Source organism: Camelus bactrianus, chromosome 8, assembly GCF_048773025.1.
Source record: "Camelus bactrianus isolate YW-2024 breed Bactrian camel chromosome 8, ASM4877302v1, whole genome shotgun sequence".
NCBI lineage: Eukaryota > Metazoa > Chordata > Mammalia > Artiodactyla > Camelidae > Camelus > Camelus bactrianus.
Genome location: NC_133546.1, coordinates 44,394,069 through 44,417,290, shown reverse-complemented (window position 1 = coordinate 44,417,290; position 23,222 = coordinate 44,394,069). Strand labels below are relative to the sequence as shown.

Here is a 23,222-nt window from a genome sequence, read left to right as displayed (position 1 = left end):
AACTGCTATACCACCAGAAATTGATACAACATTGTAAACCGACTATAACTCAATAAAAAATCTGATATTTGAAGTTTTGAATGGATACATTTTTAAATTTATTTTTTTAATTTAAACTGAGTGTAGTTGATTTTTAATGTTAGTTTCAGTTGTATAGCAAAGTGATTCAGTTATACATATACATATATGTACTTTTCAGATTCTTTTTGAATGGATAAATGATAATGATTTTCACTATAAAAATCATCTTTATTTTAGTTAGGATTTTAAATATTCTTATTTCATAATTTTGAATTATAAAAATGAAATCTTCATTCAGTCTTTATACAGAGTTGTAACAATTATACAGTTTAATTTTCAGTTAATAATCTAGCAAAATTAGGTAAAAATGAATTCAGAATAGGAAGAGCTACTGCAATACCAATGTACTACTATTTGCATTATAAATTAATAGTTTTCCCAGAGAGGAATGTGACATTAAGTATATATGAAAGTATATCTGAAGAAAATAAATGAGAGAAAATATTAATCCCTATTTGTAAAGAGATATTAATAGCTTCTTTATTTATGATGGCCCAAACAAAACCAACCAACCAACATGGGGACAACCAAAATATTGATAATTGAACAACAAGCAAATAAATTATAGCAGAGCAACATAATAGAGTATTATACCATCACTGACATGACCAGTATGTAGGCCAGGTAGATATAGAGCAATTTGCATTTCCCTGATGTGATGTTGAGCATCTTTTCATGCACTTTTGGGCCATTCACAGGATTTTGGAAAAGTGTCTAGTCAAGTAATTTGCCCATTTTAAAATCAGATTGTTCCCCTTTTTTTTGAGTTGTAAGAGTTCCTTGCATATAATAAATATTGACCCCTGTTAGATAAGATATTTTCTCACATTCCGTAAATTGCCTTTTTATTTTGCTGTTTGTTTTTCTGTGCAGAAGCTTTTTAGTTTGATGTATTTTCTGTTTATTTTTGCTTTGGTTGCTTGCACTTTTGGTGTCTTAGCCAAAAAATCTTTGTAAGACTAACATTAAGGAGCTTTTCTCCTGGTTTTTTTTTTGTTTGTTTTTTTTTTTTTTTTGGAGTAGTTTTAGTTTTGAGTTTTATGTTTAAGTCTTTAATCCATTTTGAGTTTATTTTTGTGAGTGGCATACAGGGGTCCAATTTCATTCTTCTGCAGGTTGTTATCCAGTTTTCCCAGCACAATTTATTGAAGAGACTATTCTTTCCCCATTTGTCTTTTTGGCTTCCTTGTCAACTTTAGTTGACTGTATATGAGTGGCTTATTTCTGGGCTCTCAATTCTGTTTCATTGGTCTAGGTGTCTTTGTTTATGCCAGTAAAATATTGTTTTAAATGTTACAGCTTTGTAATAAAGTTTGATAGGAAATGTAATGCCTCCAGCTATGTTCTTTGTTAAGATTTCTTTGGCTGCTAGGGGTCTTTTGTGGTTCCAAATGAATTTTAGAATTGTTTTTTCTATTTCTGTGAAAAATGTCACTAGAATTTTGATGGGGATTTCATTGAATCTGTAGATGGCTTTGGTATGGTATGGTATTTAAACATTGGTGAATACCACTTGTTTTGGACTTGTAAACAATATTAATTCTTCTGTTCCATGATCACTGGGTCTCTTTCCATTTACTTGTCTTATTCAATTTATTCCATCAGTGTCTTACAATTTTTAGTGTACAGATCTTTTACTTCCTTGGTTAAATTATTCCTAAGTATTTTTTATGCTCTTATAAATGGGATTGAAAAACCAACTTCTTAATACAGTTTTTAATCCCTGTTGAGGTTAGATGCTAGTAAAAATAATGGCTCTATCAAGCAAATATGGTAAAATTGAATTTCATTGATGAAATCAATTTCAATCAACATATTAATAAATTAAGGAAGAAATGATAATTAAAATAATATATGTAAATCACCAGACTAAATTGTACCCACCTTAAAACATGTTTAAAATACTTTAAAATGTGTATAAACCTAACTAATTCTAGATACCTTCTGAAATTATGTGCTAAAAATATAGCTAGAGATACTTCCAAAAATTATTAATTTTGTGGAATCAAAATTGTAAAGGATTTCTTTTGGCCTAAAGGTCAAATTCGCACAGACATAATTTTGGATGGCTGTTATTCTCCTCAAACATGTTTCACTGCAATCACTTGTGTTACTTGCTTATTTGTATTTTATTACTAAGTTAGTTATGGTACCACCATTAATAATTAATAGAATTATTTCCATTCATAGGTAAACTAGAGTACAGACCATGAACGGATGTTGCAGTAGATGTTGTAACATTTACTGTCCTCCATTCAGATACATGTGAGAGTGTGACCCCTTTGTACAGGACCATGAACTTAGATTAATTTCAGTGTGAAGCAAAAAAAAAAAAAAAAAGCAAATCAATGACTGTAGGTTAGTCACATTGTATTGTGTATTTCTAGTTATGCAAATGCCTAAATCATGCAGTGACTTTTAAATTTCCAATTATACTCATGGTTTACTGTGTTTTACAGTGCTTGTTTAAACAACACTGCTTCCAAGAGAAGTAACAGGTGCTAAGTATTTTAGTTCATAGATTTTATTTCCTTCTGGGAGCCAGGACTATGAAATATATTTTGCTTTTCTAATTCTTATTAAGTTTCTGTTCTGTTCTCAGTTACAGCTATGATTTGTCCCACTCACTTCAATATAACCTCACTGTCTTGCGAATGCCCCTGGAGATGTTAAAGTCAGAAACAACCCAGAGCCGCCAGGAGAGCTTTGACATCTTTGAAGATGAAGGATTAATTACACAGGGTGGAAGCGGTAGGTAGTTTTTAGCACATCTAAAATACGTTAATGTGGCATCCATGAAACAGCATCTCATTAAATTTATTCACATTTCCCGCATGTTTCTCCATCCTTCTTTGCTCTTTGTCATTACATGAGGTTGTTTCAGATACATGAACTCGACCAATTCATTTTTATAGAGATCATCACCAGATAGTTGATTTCATAGTGGGCCAGCCAAAAAATTGTATGCTGACATTTTCTACCAAATTTCATGTACTTTTTATGGAATACATTCAGCTCTGTGAATGGAGAATTTTGTTTTTAAACATTGGAGAATACACACCACCACCTTATTTTCCTCCATAGAGACCAATTCATCTAGGCTGAGTTTTAGACAAAAGTTACCATGAGTTGCCTGTTGTGTCCTAGATATTTGCATATAATATCACTAATCCTCATAAAAGCTCTGCTCAAAAGATATAATGCTACTTTTAAAGAAATAAAGAGTGAGTAGGAAATTGAGGCCTAGAGATTAAGATCACAGGGCCACTGTCCAGAGGAACCCTTGTGGCAAGTCAGAGGCTGTTCTGACTTTGGTCCCAGCTTGACCTGCTGGTCCCTCACAGGCCCTGCTTCTGTCAGGACCACTATGGGATTACTGCAGGACCTCTATGAGACTAGTCTGCGGTGCCCCGAGAGATCTGGGACTAGCCAGTCACACAACAGGATTGGTAACTTCTATCCCTCGATTTGGGGGTTGGCCTAGAGCTCTAAAGCCAGAGACATTGTTAGAGTGAATGTTGTGAAGGAATTGTTTCAAGCTTAAAGTTAGGGCAGTTTAGCTGAATTGAACTTACTCTGGCTACATGAAAAATCAGTAGTGTCCTTGGGCATCTTCCCCAGTGCAGCTTATATCATAGTGATGGAGATGTGGGTGCAGAGGTGGAATGTAAGTTCCAGAAGGTTTGTCTTTGAGGGACACTCGAGAAGAGGCTGTGCTCTGTTAGCATTTTGCCAAAGGCTCTGGTCTACTTTAAGAAGACTGAAACTGTTACTAACTGAATGCCCTCTGTTATTGCCTTTGACTCTTGTTAGTCTATTAGATTGACTATTATGTGAGCTAAAGCCAAACCCAGTGCACCTTCCCTACCCCAAACATCTGGATCACAGACATTTGCCATGGTTCACACATTTGAATTGTAACCTGTGCTACTAGAGACAGGTGGAGGGAGGGCAAGATAATGTGTGGCTGAATATGCGTCTCATCATTTCTTCTAAATATCACACTTACTAACAGAAAAGCTAAAAGTATTATGAAATTTGCACTATGTGTCATCTCACATTTGAATTTGAATATCTGTGCTGGGATCTGAATTAAGCCTCTGAAAGCCACTAAATTTTTTTTTACTATCTGTAGAGCAATTCTATTTGATAAATACGAATAACTGTGTGTTAGGTTCTCATAGCTGCTGTAGCAAATTACCACAAACTCAGTGGCTTAACACTATACAAATTTATTATCTTACAGAAGTCAGAAGTCCAAAATAGGTCTCAGAGAACTAAAATTAGAGTGTCGGCAGGGTTGAGTTTCTTAAGACCCTAGGGAAAAGTCCATTTTCTCGCCCTCCCCATCTTCAAAGCCAGCAGCGGCCCGGCCGAGGCATTTTCCCACATTACACCACGCTGACACTCACACTCCTCTTTCCCTCATGATGACCCTCTGATTATGTTGGGACCACTTGGGCAATCCAGAATAGTCTCCCCATCTCAAGGTCATCTGTTCAGCAACCTTACTTTTGCAACTTTAATTCCTCCTTGTCATGTGCCATAACATATTCCCAGGTTCTGGGGATTAGGACCTAGACATCTTTTTTGGAGGGGAGGGCTGCCTTATTCCCCTACTACACAGGAGAAACTGCAGGAAAGAGAGTGAGGGTAGAAGGTACGGGGGTAGGTAAAAAAGGAAAATGATACATATTTTTTAAAGTCTCTGCTGTGTCAGGCAGTGTATTTGTCACTTTGCATGTATTATTTTATTTAGTCTGATCAATATTTCTCAGGTGAGTAGTACAATCACTTTACAATTTAGAAAGTTGAGGTTCAGAGATACTGAGTAACTTGCCAAAGGTCACAGAGCTGATACGTGGCAAAGACAGGACTCCAATCCATTTCTGTATTATTCATGCTCTGTGTAATGGCAGTGAAAGGGCAGAGAAAGTTTAGTTTTTAAGACTAAAACCAAAGTGTATTTGTTGGAATATATAAACACTACTAACATATGTGTTTTGAGAAGAAAAATAATATTGATTGCCTTCTATCCAGAACTGTTACAATCTTTTAAACCATTATCTTAGAAGTACACTTACTTCTTATTGCGTACTTACTATGAGTTTTGTAAAACTCATTGATATTTAATAATTTTATTTGGATTTGCTGAAGTCATGTTTGATGAAATTAACTTCTTCATATAGAAGGCTTGATGTAATAAAACTCCTGCTATGGAAGTATCATGAGGCACCAGGCTTGTTCTGAGCACTTTATGTGCATTACCCGCTTCTTTCATCTTGACAGCAGCCACATGGTGCAGGTACAGTTGAGGAAACTCGGGCACTGAGACAGTAACAAACACTCTTGGTCACACTCGTCACCCGGCTGATGAGGCAGAACCAGGATTAGGACTCTGACCTCAGAGAGATGCTCCCAGTCACTGTCTCTGAGCCTTATTCATATCTTTGTATGTGTGTCCTTAATTTCCTTGTTGTTTCCCCTTCTCTTAGGAAAACTCCCACAAGTCAGAAAATGTGTTTATTCTTTAACTTTGTACAGAATCAGCACAGTGTTCTGGGCGACAGGATGAATTTCATCCACTGAAAATGACCATGCTGTTAATCAGGCATCTTACTGTGAAGTTAAAAACAAAAAGAGTAAGAACTTAAAAATGAATGTCAACCAATTTCCTTATCTTTCTTATACCACCGTTTATTTTTCAGGTGTATTTGGGATCTGTAGTGAGCCTTACATGAAGTATGTGTGGAACGGTGAACTTCTGGATATAATCAAAAATACTGTGCATCGTGACTGGCTGTTGTATATTATTCATGGGTTCTGTGGACAGTCAAGTATCCTTTTTTTTTAAAAAAAAATTAAGATACATATTATTAAACATGCTGTGCCAATTTGTAGAAAGCTATGTATGAATTATAAGATTATAATTATCCATGCACCCAACAGGAAAATTTACCCATGATTCCATGTAGCTGAAATACAGAGGAATGCAGATCTGTTGTATATAGACAGATAAGTACCGAGGAAGAAAATGCTGTGTGCATAGGGAGTAATATAGGTAGTAAGTCTCATTCTTACCTGAGAGAAGGAGCAGAATCACTGGCAGGTGGGGAGGATGGGGCAGGCTCATGGGAAAAGTCATACTTCGTCTGGCAATAGTCAGAAGGCAGGCCTTGGCAGCAAGATCATGGGTTGGGGAAGCACAAGGGTGTAGAGGTGGAAAAGTTGATGGGACTGTACTTTCGGTTTGTATATATAACCTCTGGAAGGTATGGTTTGGGAAGGAGTTTGGTTAGGGGAAGTCAGACTGCCAGTGACCGTCCTGCTTTGATGGTCAGACTAAGGACTTTCAGTTTGCTGTTAGGACTTGTGAAAGTTTTTTTTTCAAGAGGGTAACCTACAAAGTAGTACTTAGGAAACTTAAGTTGGTAGCTTTTTCAAGCTGGATTCAATAAAATGAGGCTAGAACAAGGGACATGAATTAGGGAAAGACGGTAGTGGTCCAGGCATACTGTAGTGAAGGTCTGGATTGGGAAGGGGCATAATAGAGTAAGTAGAAGTAGGCTGAAGCCTTGGGTTAAGCTGATGAGTTCAATTTTATATTTTTGTTCTTTAATTTCTAACTGTGTTAAAACCTTTCAAGAATGTGCTGTCATGTTAGGAGGCTTAGGAAGGCAGTGCATGCTTTCTAGAAGTGCTATTTAGGTTTTTTTCTGTCCCTTTTTGAGATCATGTAGGGCATTTGTGCACATGGCATGCTTTCTAGTTGACACGCTTCCTTGGGTCTTAGGATTTTTAAGACCTAGAGTGAAAACTTGAAAGGAGTGGTTGTTGTGAGACCATGAAGTGGGTGACTGTGATTAACCAGTATTATGCTTTCTTGCACCAGAACATTTGGGAGACGTGGAATCAAGGGGTGCAGCTGGAGAGGGCAGCCTCGAGGACAGCCCGTGCTGCCTTCTTTGTGGCAAGTGAGGGAGAGGAGAGGCTAGATGAAGACACAGAAGAGTTTTGGAATGAAGATGAGTGAGATTTATGTTGAGATTACTTGAAATGGCTCATTACTTTATAATCATTTTCCACCAATGAGTGATAATATCTGCTTGATCATTCTCTGAATAATGAGATTCGGCCCTGAATTACTTTTTCTGTTTCCAAAAGTAGAATCTACCTGGAAAACACAAGGTTTTCACCACCAAGGACACTAAAAAGAAAGTGCTACAGTGTCTAAAGGTAGTTTCTAAAAGGTGGTTTTAAACTGTTTTGTATTTAAACTGTTTTGTGTTTATCAAGCACTAACTCAGAACTTAGCATATATTAAGCACAATAAATGTCTTCTTTTTTTTTAATAGTGAATAGCGCCACAGATTATAATTTTGAAGCTCATTAGTTGAAATGATGAATCCAGTTTCCTAGTTATCAAGCACTTAGTGAATTCTGGAAGTCTATACAATGATAAAAGTAATTGCTATTTATTGAACATTCACCGCAGGCCAGGCACTAGTTTTGCACACATGACCTATCCTAGTCTTCACAACCACCTAGTAAAATTGGTTACTTTTTTAGTACTTATGCCATTTTACAGAAGATGAAATTGAGGCTCAGAGAGATAGATAAGGTTACATAATAAACTGTATGTTGGTTAAACAGGTTCCAGTGTTCATTTTTTGCAGTTAGGTGACAAATATGGATTGCTTCAGGGTATTATACTAACTCCATTCCCTCAGTTATCTGTTGCTTCATAGTTTAAACACCTGGTTAAGTGACATGCTTTCTTTGACAGGTATATGATCCCTGAAGACTAAGGAAGGATTCATTGTACCCGTTTACATCCTTTAGTTGGCTACAAGGAGGGACCAGGTCTTCCCTTGGCCAATAACCCTACGCCTGGTTACCATTTCCTCTGAAATTTATGGAAACCACTCCTTAGGGAGGTCCATTTTTGCCTTAATGCCTGCATAATTCAGAAGAACAGGTAGACATGATGCTGTTCCATTCTTGGTGGAGCATTTTGGTGTTCTTCAACCCACTGGACAAGATGTGTATAAATATATATTTAAGGTATAATGATTCTCTTGGTGTGACAGTCATGAATGTGAAACAGCTTTAACTTGATTTCCAAGAGCTGTTGATTTATGGACGACCAGTGTATGTCACTTTAATAGCTAGAAGATCCAGTAAGTTTGCTGGGACCCGTTTTCTCAAGAGAGGTGCAAACTGTGAGGTAAGATGGAAAAACAACAGCGTTGCTGGCATCTTAACTTTTGCATCAGCTTTGCTGACAGATGAAGCAAAGTGGAATTTTAGAAAGTGGAATTTCTTAGTTTGGGACATTATCAAGAGAATAATGAATTCTCTAGAGTATCTGAAACTTGTGAGAAATATGACTAATGTACAGATGTTCTGAAAAATCCGCTATCTTAGAGTTATGCAATTGCCTTGGGGAGTTATGAAATGTCTGATGGTTTGGAAGATGAGCCATTTCTGCAATATATGAAAAAATATAGTGCATACTTATTGTAGAGACTGAAATAGCAAAGCACCTCCCCCCAAGGAATAAATGGAGAGAGGAGCACTGGTTGTCGGAAATGCATTCTTGGTAAGACTGAGTAGAGCAAGGCATGAGAAACCCCTTACCCTCTTCCCTCTGCGTTAGCTTGGCTCAAGGCAGACTCCTTACTCTGCTCACCCCTGGGAAGTAACAACAACAAAAATTCATCTGTCCTGTCAGTCATGTGATCTCCTCTGAGTGTTCCATCTCTGTTTGCAATAGGTGACTTGAGTCTTAGGCAGATGTGTGATTGAGTAGACAGATTGAGTGAGATACTGGGTTTTGATTCTGCCTTAAAATAGCAACATTTGTTCTTAAAATTATATCAACAGTGAAAATAGTTATAACTGGTGCTTTAAAGAAAATCAGAATTTTGTAGATCTACTATTTGCTTTTGGATATGCCAAGGATAATTAAACAAGCATGCTATTGGTGCCTCTAAAATGATTCTTTGTCATATCCTTGTATACTACCTTAAGTAAACCTACCTTAAGACTTTTTTTTCCTTCTATCCATCAGACATTTTATTTGAACCTCACTCTTTCTTTTGTCCTTTCATTCCTCCTTGTTCTTCAGAATTGAATGTTTATATTCCACAGATCTTCCTAACCTCCTGTCTAACTTCATGTGATTGTTTTTCTTTTCTTTCCTTCTCTGCCATTTATATCACCCAACCTATTCTCTAGCTATTACTTATACTACTAGCCATTTAATTTGATTTTTTCCTAGTCTATTCTCTGCTATTTTTAATTGCCTTCCTTTATTGCATTTTAATGATTTTCTTTTTTTTGATATGCACATTGAATATTGATCAATATTTACCTCTTTTAAAACATTCTAAGAATAGGGACTATATTTTTGTTGTGTACTTGAAATTTTTTTCCATTAAAAAATTCTGAGAACATAAAATATCTTTAAATGTATCTTTCTTTCCAGGGTGATGTTGCAAATGAAGTGGAAACTGAACAAATACTCTGCGATGCTTCAGTCATGTCTTTTACTGCAGGAAGTTACTCTTCTTATGTGCAAGTTAGAGGATCAGTTCCCTTATACTGGTCTCAGGACATTTCAACTATGATGCCTAAGCCACCTATTACATGTGCGTGAAACAGTCTTTTTAATAATAACTCTTCTCTACCCACGTTCAGGGATAATGAACTATTGTCACAGAAAACTCATAAATGCTTCGATGTTAACAATATTTTAGTCCTGAAAAGCAGATCATTTAGAAGAGGGATTGCTGTTACTTTTATGCAGAAACTTTATATTTTTTTTTTGAGTTTTGGCTGCTACTAAATTATTTACACATAGCATATAAATATAATTATTTGTGTTTAGAAATGTAAGAATCATTCAAATTCAGTAAATACATGAACAATGACTGATACACTGGAAAGGAATTTGAGATGTGAATTTACCAGAAGAGTGGAATTGCATTCCTTTAAACATTAAAAAGCAAAACAAAACTCTGTACTTCTTTTATCGTGGCTTTATAATTTTCATTCTGGTATTGATTCATTTTTTTTTCCCCACAGTGGATCAGGCAGATCCATTTGCCCACGTGGCCGCCCTTCACTTTGACCAGATGCTTCAGAGGTTTGGCTCCCCCATCATCATCTTGAATTTGGTGAAGGTATGACGTGCTCATCTGTTTGGCTGTGAAATGCAGTCTCACTGGACAACCTGCTCCTCAGCACACGGGTTTAACAAGCCTGCTCTACCTCTCCCCAGAAGAGAGACTTGTAAACTTGTCACTGTGAGGGCTCACTGTGTCTACACTGTCTGAGACACTGTCCTTTGGCCTCAGATTCCCTGTGGCCTCTTCCCTGTACCTGGGAGAATCTGAGGTGTATTTCCAAGGGAAGAGAGTGATGAGTGTGCCAGTCTCCTGATTTCCTTGGGCAGACTGGGGATGGGTGGAATTCTGCCTTAGTTTCCAAGATGGCTTTGAGAAGGAAGCATGGAGATCGAACAGCCAAAGCCTAGCCTTGGTGCAGTCACTTCCCTGGACACTCCAGAGGACCTGCTGGGCAGGTGAATACTCAGTAGTAGGATCTAAATGCTAGATTCAGAAATTGGAGTGCAGTTGTGGCTCAGGAATCAGGTGGACGGAGTGGTGGCCTGGCCTCTTAGTTCTGTGCTTCCTTGTCAGAGTCCACTGTCTGGTCAGCGTGCCTTTGTATGAGTAGACACTCAGGTCAGAGGCCTGGGATGGGGGCAGGGAGACCAGATAAGACATGGTGTCTGTGTCTGTTGCAATCAAAGGAATTGAAAGAATCTCAATCAGGAAACCCCGAGAGTATGAAAAGCAAGAGTTTTCGTATGTTATGGTTGTAGCCGACCATCTAGTATCATCAGAGATTATTCTGAGACGTTGGTTAAGAAATATAACTCCATTTAATTAAAAACCAAGGAATCCGGTGTCCATTTAGTCCATCGTTTAACAGGCACTTTTGAAGGTTTCCTTTGTGCCAAGGCAATTATAGAAACCATCCCTGCTGTCCCAGAGGGCATAACGTAATGAGGCCAGGATTGGGAAGGGGCATAATAGGTCAAGTAGAAGTAGGCTGAGCCTTGGGTTAAGCTGATGAGTTCAATTTTATAAATATTTTTGTTCTTTAATTTAATTTCTGTGTTAAAACCTTTCAAGAATGTGCTGTTATGTTAGGAGGCTTAGGAAGGCAGTGCATGCTTTCTAGAAGTGCTGTTTAGGTTTTTTCTGTCCCTTTGTGAGATCATGTAGGGCGTTTGTGCACGTGGCATGCTTTCTAGTTGACACGCTCCCTTGAGTCTTAGGATTTTTAAGACCTAGAGTGAAAACTTGAAAGGAGTGGTTGTTGTGAGACCATGAAGTGGGTGACTGTGATTAACCAGTATTATGCTTTCTTGCACCAGAACATTTGGGAGACGTGGAATCAAGGGGTGCAGCTGGAGAGGGCAGCCTCGAGGACGGCCCGTGCTGCCTTCTTTGTGGCAAGTGAGGGAGAGGAGAGGCTAGATGAAGACACAGAGAAGTTTTGGAATGAAGATGTGTGAGATTTATGTTCTACACTTGAAATGGCTCATTACTTTATAATCATTTTCCACCAATGCGTGGTATTATCTGCACGCGGAGAGGTATAAAACACAGGAGGGAAAAGGGATGACCAGGGACATCATGTGCTTATGAAAGGAGGAAAGGAGGAAATCTGAAACACGGAGGGAGAAATTACTTTAACAGGAGGACAGCGAATAGTAAGGGCGTAGGGGTGTGTGTGTTTTAAATCAAGAGTTTGGAGAAACATGTTCTGAAAGTGGCCTAGCTCACGGGAGGAGGAGCGTAGGGAGGAGGCAGAGCTGTGAGGCAGGCAGCTTCATTTCTTCCTTTGTTGCTCCTTGGTTTATGAAATTATTGCATCCTATCAAGGATTGACTTCATAAAATAAATCATTCAGATATTAGATACATCATTTTCCAGACCTTTGTTCTCATTAATTCAGAAGTTTCATTTCCACATCTCTCTCCCTGTCAACTCAGAATGCTACGAGGTGATAGATGGCTGGATAATCTGTACCCTTAGCCTAGAATTGAACAGCTGTAAGAGACGTAATTGAAAAATTCAAGTAGGAAATCTCTAATGATGAAAACTGTCATCTAGTAAATGTATAGAAATAAGATATTGTTAGTATAAAAATAAATTATTGCTAAAGCACTAAATTTTAAGGCTATCACTAGAATATAAACATCGACCTTAATTAGTGAATTTTTCCATGTTTTGCAGAGTCCTTATAGTGTGGTTAAAAGCTATGGTTAAATGGAGATTGAGTCTATGATGTTTGAAATAATTCTCTATTAAATATGCAGATTCAAAATGTAGTATCAGACACGTGGTTGTAAAGTGTTCCTGCCTAGATTTCTCAAATGTTCATTTATTTTTTAATATTTAAAGGCCAGTCAGTGGATTTAGAAAAGTGCCCATGCATATTGTTCCATTGTCATAAAAATTCTGGCAATAACTAGAAGATAGTTTGGAGGTTAAGTTGCTGTTTTGTGGAATAGAAAAAAATGTTTTGTTGTTTTTGTCATTCATTATCTCATTCATAGCATGAAAGGAGATGTTTATTCAGTTCACTGGGAAGAAGTCCTTATTAACTTGTGATTAAAGAGTCAGAGACTGTGTGCCTGTATCATGATACTGAGCACTGTTTACTCTATTCTGCCTCCGCATGAAGTGACTAAAGTGAAATACTTTTCTTATTTCTTTCCTCTTTTTCCCTGGTTGTGAACTGTCTCCTGTCCCTCCCCTCAACCATGTGGAAGTTTGAGACCCTGCCTGACAGGCATTTGGCAACAATCCTCACCTGTTCAGTGCTGCCACTGGGGTTCAGTAGGAAGTCAACCAGGGACCAAGCATAACTGTGCATGAGAGGTCTTTAATCTGGGGGCCATAGATGGCCTTAGTGGCAGGGTCTCTGAACCCTTTGAAACTATACGCAGAATCTCCAAATGAAGTTTCCATTTGGTTGTGAAAGGGGGTCTGTGACCCTAAGGACTAAACGATCCACTAACACTCCTGCACTGTGGACAGACAGCACCAAAAGCAGATTCTTTACATAGAAATGATCGAAGGCTGACAAATAACCTTTTCTCTCCTTCTTATGAAACGTCAGATTTGATATAAGAATTTCAAAACCTTTTTGCGTCTCTAGTTGGTTTAAAGTGCTTTTGAGAAAAATTCCAGCTATGTAATTTAATTTTTTTTAGATGTAAAACTAGGCTAAACATTCATCCATCCCAAACTGATTCCTTTTTTTTTTTTAACATTTTTTTATTGAGTTATAGTCATTTTACAATGTTGTGTCAAATTCCAGTGTAGAGCACAATTTTTCAGTTATACATGAACATACATATATTCATTGTCACATTTTTTTTCTCTGTGAGCTACCACAAGATCTTATATATATTTCCCTGTGCTATACAGTATAATCTTGTTTATTCTACATATGCTTGTCAGTATCTACAAATTTTGAACTCCCAGTCTATCCCTTCCCACCTCCCTCCCCGTTGGCAATCACAAGTTTGTATTCTATGTCTATGAGTCTATTTTGTATTTGTGTTCTTTTTTTTCTTTTTTTAAATTCCACATATGAGCGATCTCATACAGTATTTTTCTTTCTCTTTCTGGCTTACTTCACTTAGAATGACATTCTCCAGGAACATCCATGTTGCTGCAAATGGCGTTATGTTGTCATTTTTTATGGCTGAGTAGTATTCCATTGTGTAACTATACCACATCTTCTTTATCCAGTCATTTGTTGATGGACATTTAGGCTGTTTCCATGTCTTGGCTATTGTAAATAGTGCTGCTGTGAACATTGGGGTGCAGGTGTCTTTTTGAAGTAGGGTTCCTTCTGGATATATGCCCAGGAGCAGAATTCCTGGGTCATATGGTACGTCTATTGCTAGTCTTTTGAGGAATCTCCATACTGTTTTCCACAGTGGCTGCACCAACCTGCATTCCCACCTTTTCTCCACAGCCTCTCCAGCATTTGTCATTTGTGGATTTTTGAATGATGGCCATTCTGACTGGTGTGAGGTGATACCTCATTGTAGTTTTGATTTGCATTTCTCTGATAATTAGTGATACCGAGCATTTTTTCATGTGCCTGTTGACCATTTGTATTTCTTCCTTGGAGAATTGCTCGTTTAGGTCTTCTGCCCATTTCTGGGTTGAGTTGTTTGTTTTTTCTCTTAATAAGTCATATGAGCTGCTTATATATTCTGGAGATCAAGCCTTTGTCAGTTTTATTTGCAAAACTTTTCTCCCATTCCATAGGTTGTTGTTTTGTTTTACTTATGGTTTCCTTTGCTGTGCAGAAGCTTGTAAGTTTAATTAGGTCCCATTTGTTTATTCTTGCTTTTATTTCTATTTCTTGAGTAGACTGCCCTAGGAGAACATTTCTGAGATGTATATCAGATAATGTTTTGCCTATATTTTCTTCTAGGAGGTTTATTGTATCTTGTCTTATGTTTAAGTCTTTGATCCATTTTGAGTTTATTTTTGTGTATGGTGTAAGGGAGTGTTCTAGCTTCATTGCTTTACATGCTGCTGTCCAGTTTTCCCAACACCATTTGCTGAAAACACTGTCTTTATTCCATTGTATATTCTTGCCTCCTTTGTCGAAGATTAATTGACCAAAAGTTTGTGGGTTCATTTCTGGGCTCTCTATTCTCTTCCATTGGTCCATATGTCTGTTTTTGTACCAGTACCACGCTGTTTTGATTACTGTAGCTCTGTAGTATTGTCTGAAGTCTGGAGTCTGGGAGAGTTATTCCTCCAGCCTCTTTCTTTTTCTTCAGTAATGTTTTGGCAATTCTAGGTCTTTTGTGGTTCCGTATAAATTTTATTATGATTTCTTCTAAGTTCTGTGAAATATGTCCTGGGTAATTTGATAGGGATTGCATTAAATCTGTAGATTGCCTTGGGCAGTTTGACCATTTTAATAATATTGGTTCTTCCAATCCAGGAGCATGGGATATCTTTCCATTTTTTTAAGTCTTCTTTAATTTCCTTAATCAGTGTTTTATAGTTTTCCTTGTATAATTCTTTTACCTCCTTGGTTAGATTTATTCCTAGGTATTTTATTACTTTGGGTGCTATTTTGAAGGGGATTGTTTCTTTACTTTCTTTTCCTGTTGATTCATCATTAGTGTAAAGAAATGCAACTGATTTTTGAACGTTAATCTTGTAACCTGCTACGTTGCTTAATTCTTTGATTATTTCTAGTAGTTTTTGTGTGGACCTTTTAGGGTTTTCTATATATAGTACCATGTCATTGGCATATAGTGACCCTTTTACCTCTTCTTTTCCAATTTGGATCCCTTTTATTTCTCTCTCTTGCCTGATTGCTGTGGCTAGGACTTACAAGACTAGTTGAATAGGAGTGGTGATAGTGGGCAGCCTTGTCTTGTTCCAGATTTTAGTGAGAAGCTTTTGAGTTTTTCACCATTGAGTACTATGCTGGCTATAGGTTTGTCATATATAGCTTTTATTATGTTGAGATATGTTCCCTCTGTACCCACTTTGGTGAGAGTTTTTATCATAAATGGGTGTTGAATTTTATCAAATGCTTTTTCTCCGTCTGCTGAGATGATCATGTGGTTTTTGTCCTTTCTCTTGTTGATGTGATGTGTTACATTGATTGATTTGTGTATGTTGAACCACCCTTGTGTCCCTGGGATGAACTCCACTTGATCATGATGTATAATCTTTTTTATGTGCTGTTGGATTCTATTTGCTAATATTTTGGTGAGGATTTTTGCTTCTGTGTTCATCAGTGATACTGGTCTGTAATTCTCTTTTTTTGGTGGTGTCATTGCCTGGTTTTGGTATTAGGGTGATGGTGGGTTCATAGAATGAGTTTGGGAGTATTCCCTCCTTTTCAATCTTCTGGAAGAGTTTGAGAAGAGGACTGGTATGAGTTCTTCTGTGTATGTTTGGTAGAATTCCCTGGTGAAGCCATCTGGTCCTGGACTTTTATTTGTAGGAAGTTTTTTTTTACTGCTAATTCGATTTCATTTCTAGTGATTAGTTTGTTCAGGTGGTCAGTTTCTTCTTGATTTGGTCTTGGTGGACTGTATATTTCCAGAAACTTGTCCATCTACTCTAGGTTATCCATTCTGGTTCCATATAGTTTTTCATAATATTCTCATATGATATTCTGTATTTCTATTTTATTTATTGTAATTTCTCCATTTTCCTTTCTTATTTTGCTTATTTGTGCTGTCTTTTTTTTCTTCTTTGTGAGTTTGGCCATAGGTTTGTCAATTTTATTTACTCTTTCAAAAAACCAGCTTTTGGTTTGATTTTTTTTTCTATTTTTTTAAAATCTCTATTTTATTTATTTCCTCCCTGATCTTTATTATTTCCTTCCTTCTGCTGACTTTTGTGTTTTTTTGCTCTTTTCTAATTCTTTTAGCTGGTGGGTTAGATTATTTATTTGAGATTGTTCTCCTTTTTTGAGGAAGGCCTGTATTGCTATAAACTTCCCTCTTAGTACTTCCTTTGCTGTGTCCCATAAATTGATTTAGCACTGTTCTTAATCAACCCTTAAGACTTGCCAGCCCTTCCTCCTTTTGATTTATTCAGCTGTGCAAAATAGATACCCTTTTCTGTTTCCACAGTGGTTTACTAGTTAAATTCTTGACAATTGAAATGTACTCACCGTGGTTGAAAACAGCATGGACCTATTTTGATGCCGGCAGTAGTGCCTCAAAACCATATCCGTGTCACTGTTGCTGAATTGTTTTTTATTTGTCTGTGTGCCTAAGTGAAGGCCTGATCAGGATAACGATAAAAATAGTTAATTTTTATTAATGCTTACCATGTGTCAGATGCTCTGATAAATTATCAAGTTTTATCTCCTTTAAACCTCACATTGATGCTGTAAGGAATATGGCATTGTTACCCATTTTATAGATGAAGAAATGGAGGCCCAGGAAAGTTGAGAACCTTGCCCAAGGCCATGTGGCTAGTAAGAGGCAGAGCCAGCATTCCAGCCACAGAGCTGGACAACATGCAGCAGCCCCTCCTGAATGGGAGGCAGCGTGATGTCTAGGGAGGCACAGCAGGCTAGGAGGTGGGCAGGCAGGTGTAGTCCCATGAACGCCTCTCAGCTTCAGTTCACTCACCCACAGTGTAAAAGGGAAAGAGGTGGCTGCCTTGGCTGTCACCAGGGTTTTACGAGAGTCAAGTTTAAAAGAATATGAAGGCAAAAAAAAAAGCATATGAAGGCTGTGAAAGCCCCCTCTGCTACTCTGCTATTCCAGTTTGGGGATTATCCATCCAGGCCCAGTCGATTTGTCTGGTCCTTAGCTGGCCTGGGTTGGGGGTTCCCTTCTTCCAGTCCTTGCGGAGCTGTCCTCTGCCAAAGTGGGGTGTGGAGTGTAAGACAGGCCTATGTAACGTGAGTGGGGCTTCTTGGGACTGCAAGGTTAGGAGGTTACGAGCAAGAAATCTGATCTCCTTGAGTCTTTAAAGCTCATTATCTGTTGACTGTTATTCAGTGAAGTATTTATTTCTTTGCATTTATATTAGTTTAATTTTAGTAGGTAGGTTTCATTTTCATATATTTAACAGGCTTTTTGTCTTAGTGGAAGAGTTATGTTAAAAGTCTGTTCCTCTGATTTAAGGTAGTTAGAGCACTGAAAATGTTTGATTTCTGGTAAAGGAACGAGAGAAAAGAAAGCATGAGAGAATCCTGAGTGAGGAACTCGTCGCTGCTGTGACCTACCTCAACCAGTTTCTGCCGCCTGAGCACACAATTATTTATATTCCTTGGGATATGGCCAAGTACACCAAAAGGTGAGTAGGTGTTACAAGTCTGATTATATTTTCCTCTTGTGATGTAAAGTAGCAGGAAGCCGATCCCTCTGGTTAAGTGAATGTTACTCTTTTAATTTCCTTCCTGAACCTGTCTGAGGGGCTGTTTAACTGCTGGTGTATAATTTGAGGGCTTAAATTAATTGACCAAATTCTTTTTTGCCCACCATTTTTACCATTTGCAATTTCTCTTTGATATATCTAGTGATTTCAGAACATCTCTACTCCACTACTTTTCCTTAAAGGCATTAGTTTCACCTTTTTTTTTTTTTTCCTATTTCCTTCTATCTCCCTGTTTACTCTTTGTCTCAACCACTTTCAGATTATCTCCCTCATGGGTGAACCTGCCCTAACTCATGACTCTTTATTGTAAATCCAAAACCCTTAGTGTCATGTTAAAGCCCCATCACCTGGTTTATCTAAGCATGTAGTAACTTCTTTATTCCAGGGCTGTTTTGTTCCTGAAAAACTCACCTTCATGTTCTGTGTAGCAGCCAAGGTCCCATCCCAGAACCTTTGTTCCTGTTGTGCACCTCCCTGCTCTACGCCCCCACCCCCACCCCCACCCGTAGAGTGGTTGCTTACCCCTCTTTTCCCTGTCAAGATCTGATTCAAAACTTACCTCAGCCAAGGAACTTTCTTTCATTAACCTTGCATTGTCCTTTTACTCATTTACCAGACATCATACAAACACTAGGCTTATTCTGAGTTTTCTTTTTTAAATGTTACTGTATTGTTTTGCACTTAACTCACTGTATGCTTTTCTGAATCATTTTATGTGATTAGATACACACACACGCACGTGCACAGGCGCTCACACTTTCCCAGGATATAAGCCTGGTTACGGGTTGGTGCCTTTGGTATTAATTTATTTTCCAGTGATTTATTTTTCTGCCACTGCATTGTGCATTGTGCTCTCTTCACATCTGATGAATGCATATTGACTTAACTGACACCACGCTTGAGGAGTGAAAGGCTTTGGGAAAAGCTCTTGCCAGGGGATGTCATGTGCCAAGTTTAAGACCTGCCAGTAGTTGTTATTAAGTTACAGGCCCTTCATATCTCCTTGTACCAAATCTTGCCAGTTATTGAGTACACATTGCATTTTAGAAACTAATTGTAACAATGTTCCTATTGAGTACAAACCAGAGATTTTAAAAAATAAGTCCCTGAGTGTTACTGTAGACCTACAGACTTTGCTTTAGAGGTAACAGTAAGTATGGATTAAGACTTGGGTTCTTCTCACATCTCTCATTCTTCCTTCTCTCCCTCAGCAAGCTGTGTAATGTTCTTGATCGACTGAATGTGATTGCAGAAAGCGTGGTGAAGAAAACAGGCTTCTTTGTAAATCGCCCCGATTCTTACTGCAGCATTTTACGGCCAGATGAAAAGTATGTATGGTATTTTAAAACTTAAAAGAAATCAAGAATTTTGTCCTTATAGATAAAAATATTCTAGATATGAACAGTTTGTACTACTTGGAAGGTGGATGAATTTATTCCTTTGTGGAGAGAAGACCAGCTGCCCACGTGACTGTCATGAACATTCACGGTGGCATGAGATTTCCTCTGGCCATTGTGTACCTTGAAATGGAAGCCATGGAATCTCTTGCTTCTTGGAACAAACATGACGTAAAATATTTTTGTAAAAGTTTTCTGTAATGAATTCTATTTTTCAGTATTAAATAGGAGCAAGAAAAATTTTTTCTTAAAAACTAGTCTATAGATTAGTATTTATACCAACATCTTAGTGAAAACTTATCACTGTATTATAGTTATTTGCTCACAAATCTTTCTTCATGACTACTTTGTGAGCTTCTTCAGATCAAGCATCTGGGTTTTATTTATCTTTTAAGTAACCAATATTATCATTTCCAGCATTTTATTTTCAGTTAACAAAGTTAACTATAATGGTTAAAAAAAAAAAAAAAAGAAACTACACAAAAAGCAAAACACACACACTAGTAGTTGGTTGTGTCTTTGCAAGTAATCCTTTTGTTATAGTTTGAATTTCAGGGCACCTGTGACCAGGGTCCCCAAGACCAGTCCCAGGCTCAGTGATTCAGTAGGAGAACTCAAAGGACTCAGCATAGCGTTGTCCTCCTGGCTATGATTTATTACGATCAAGGGATACAGAGCAAAATTAGCCAAGGGAAAAGATGCAGGGGGCAAAGTCCAGAGGAAATCAGGCAGACACTTCCAGAGCCCACTCCTGGTGGAGTCACACAGAGCGTGCTTAATTCCCCCACCGACTTGTGACAGCGGGTGTGAAATGTTGCCAAGCGGGGGAGATGATTAGAGGCTCGGTGCCAGGGTCTTTTTTATTAGAGGTGGTCCCATAGGTAGCCTCTGCCTGGCACCTACCACCATATCAGACTCCCAGAAGGAAAGGATGTGCTGCAAAACCATGTTGTTTCTACAGACAGTTTAGGCACAGTGAGCTGCTCTTGTCTGTTCTGGGAATGGTAGGAACCTGAGTTTCAGATGCCCGCCAGGGGCCAACTTTGTAAGCTGGCCGTTCTGGGGACAGCAGTCGGGCCTACTGTGTTAACTCTTCCCTGCACTGCACCTTCTTTTAAATAATGAAAATAAAACTTCAGTGCCATTATATAGTGCTTAGAACATATCCCCATGCATTTATTAGCACATGGAGAAAATATGTAGGAAAGAAAATAATAAGGAAGTCTACAAAACAACCAAAGGAATGTAAGAAAGCTCCATGAAGGAAAGCTGGAGGAGGTAGAGCATCCAAATGTTGAGGGGAGAAGGATGAGGCTTGGAAGATCTTACTAGAAAGTTGCCCTGCAATTATTACTCATGTCTGTAGGGACCAAATAGGACATGGGCTTAAATTAAAGCAAGAGAGGTTTTGGTTGCACATGGGTGACAAAATGCTGGTGTGTGGGGCTGGAGCAAGTTGAGATGCTCCTTCCCTGGTCTCCCTCTGAAGAGAGCACAGATAGCATCTCTGTAATTTGCATATTCACTTTCCTGAAAGAGTGAGAGTAAGTAGAATCAGCTGATTATTCAGGGGCCTTCAGCTCTATTACTTTGATTTTTAATAAAGAGCTAGTACCAGGAATGAATATAGATTATGCTATTAAAATTGCTTTTAAATTAAACCATGTATGTTTTAAACACAGGTGGAATGAACTTGGAGGGTATGTGATTCCCACTGGTCGCCTGCAGGTATGGATGACATTGTATTAATAATGAATAGACTCTGTATCCACAGTGTATGATGTTTTCTGAAAGCAGCCATGGAGAAAGACACTTCTTATTGAATGCAAAATTATTAATCATTTGAGAATGAATTTTAAAGATGCTAGTGTTTAACTCTTGCAAAGGATGTGTACCTAAAATAATAATGACCCCTGGATTTTTTTCTATATAGTATAAGTTTTATTACTGGAAATAGAAATATAAACAGAAATGTGAAAGTAATAAATTAGAATGACTTTGGAAAATTAGTCAAATATAATCACTATACATATTAATTATACTTTAAGAATGATATGGCCTCAAGCACTGAATATTTGGTTTGTACAGTAAAGGAGATAGATGGGGGGAGCACATATTTTACTAATTGGTACATGTGGAAAATATTAGCTATTTGTTTTATATTGTTAAACTACAGAAGAAAATTCAAATACAGACAAGGAGGTGTAATGATACTGCTGTAGCAATATTAAGTGAACAGCAAATATAACCATTTATAATTAAAAAAAATTCCTCTTTATTTGTTCAGGAGTAATACTCTGCCTACAGCTTTTCTTATACTTAAAGAAATCTAAAGTAGGATGGAAGCAGTTTTGGTGACTGAATAACGATTGATAGTCTTAAGGTTTTTCTCTTTAGACTGGTGTTCTTCGAACCAATTGTGTAGACTGTTTGGATCGCACCAACACGGCGCAGTTTATGGTGGGGAAATGTGCTCTGGCTTACCAGCTGTATTCCTTGGGATTAATTGACAAACCAAATCTACAATTTGATACAGATGCAGTTAGGTAAGCCTTATTTCCTGCCTTTCAAATGCCAATAATGACAGAAAGCAAATCTGATTAATAATAAGGACGTTCAGGAACTTGTTTCTCCTTTTAGCGTCTCAAAAATTATGTTGTAAAAGACATTATTGAAATTAATTCTGTGATACATGTTTCCATTAAAGTCTAGTGTGTTGTTACCATGGTTTTTGTTTTCCTATTCATGTTCATTATCAATAAACACTATGTTCTTGAGATAAATCCAAAGTGCTTTAGGTAAATCTAAACTAGTGGGTTTAAAAAAAAAAAATCCTACATCAGGAAAAAAAAGGTAATGTGCCTTTGTATATTTTGAATTAAACATGTAAGACAGGTAAGAGATTGATTCTTCAGTAGGGATTACTGTTCCTTCACTGTCCTTTGGGTCCATGACATTGCGTGAAGTACTGTTTCTTGAAAATGCAATGATAGCTGTTCCTGGTCATCTGAGACAGTCATAAAGACTCTGTAAAGGAAAGTGATCAGCTTACGAGGGGCCAGATCTGCAGATATCATTGCCCTGAAAATCTTCTCACACTCTTGAAGAAACACAAGTTTCCAACCTGTGTTCCTAGGAAAGAACCTGATTTGTCTGTGACAAGAGCATGTCCTTTTTTCCAGAGACAACTCAGAACAAAATTCGGTTGTGGGAGATAAACTGATCAGGCCGCCTGCAGAAAGTTAGGAGTCTTCTAATAGAGTTAGAACTCCCTTGGTCTGGCTTTGATGGGTAATGTGTTTGGTGCCCCTAATGCTTTCTTAGTGTTTTCCATGACTTTGTTCCTTATTAGACAATTACTATAAAATATATTTTGTATATGCATTTATTTTCAAGATATTGAAGAGTCTGCTTGAAAAGAAAGGCGCAGAGGAAATCATAAAATAAAAGACTCATTTTGAGTCTGTGGCTAAGTGAATAACGTGTATAATACTTTGGGTGAAATTCTTTAGTGTTTGGGTTTTGGTTTTTTTTTTGTTTGTTTGTTTTTTTTGCTTAGGTTATTTGAGGAACTCTATGAAGATCATGGGGATACCCTGTCCCTTCAGTACGGTGGTTCTCAACTTGTTCATCGTGTAAAAACCTACAGAAAGATAGCACCGTGGACCCAGCACTCAAAAGACATCATGCAGACCCTGTCTAGATACTACAGCAATGCTTTTTCAGGTAATTCAGGAGTAACAGGCATTTCTAAGACTTACCTGCT

General features: G+C 37.7%; 1 protein-coding gene across 2 annotated transcripts in view; it reads left to right on the top strand.

Annotated features, from left to right (window-relative positions):
- FIG4 (FIG4 phosphoinositide 5-phosphatase) overlaps positions 1-23,222 on the top strand; it is a 124,841-nt gene that overhangs the window by 32,919 nt on the left and 68,700 nt on the right. For both annotated transcript variants that reach the window (XM_010965410.3, XM_074368495.1), the window contains exons 6-15: positions 2,684-2,832; positions 5,790-5,918; positions 8,208-8,308; positions 9,572-9,734; positions 10,171-10,268; positions 17,845-17,978; positions 19,271-19,387; positions 21,139-21,184; positions 21,854-22,002; positions 23,016-23,182. In XM_010965410.3, the coding sequence (XP_010963712.1) occupies positions 2,684-2,832; positions 5,790-5,918; positions 8,208-8,308; positions 9,572-9,734; positions 10,171-10,268; positions 17,845-17,978; positions 19,271-19,387; positions 21,139-21,184; positions 21,854-22,002; positions 23,016-23,182 (1,253 nt within the window). The remainder of the gene's footprint in view (positions 1-2,683; positions 2,833-5,789; positions 5,919-8,207; positions 8,309-9,571; positions 9,735-10,170; positions 10,269-17,844; positions 17,979-19,270; positions 19,388-21,138; positions 21,185-21,853; positions 22,003-23,015; positions 23,183-23,222) is intronic.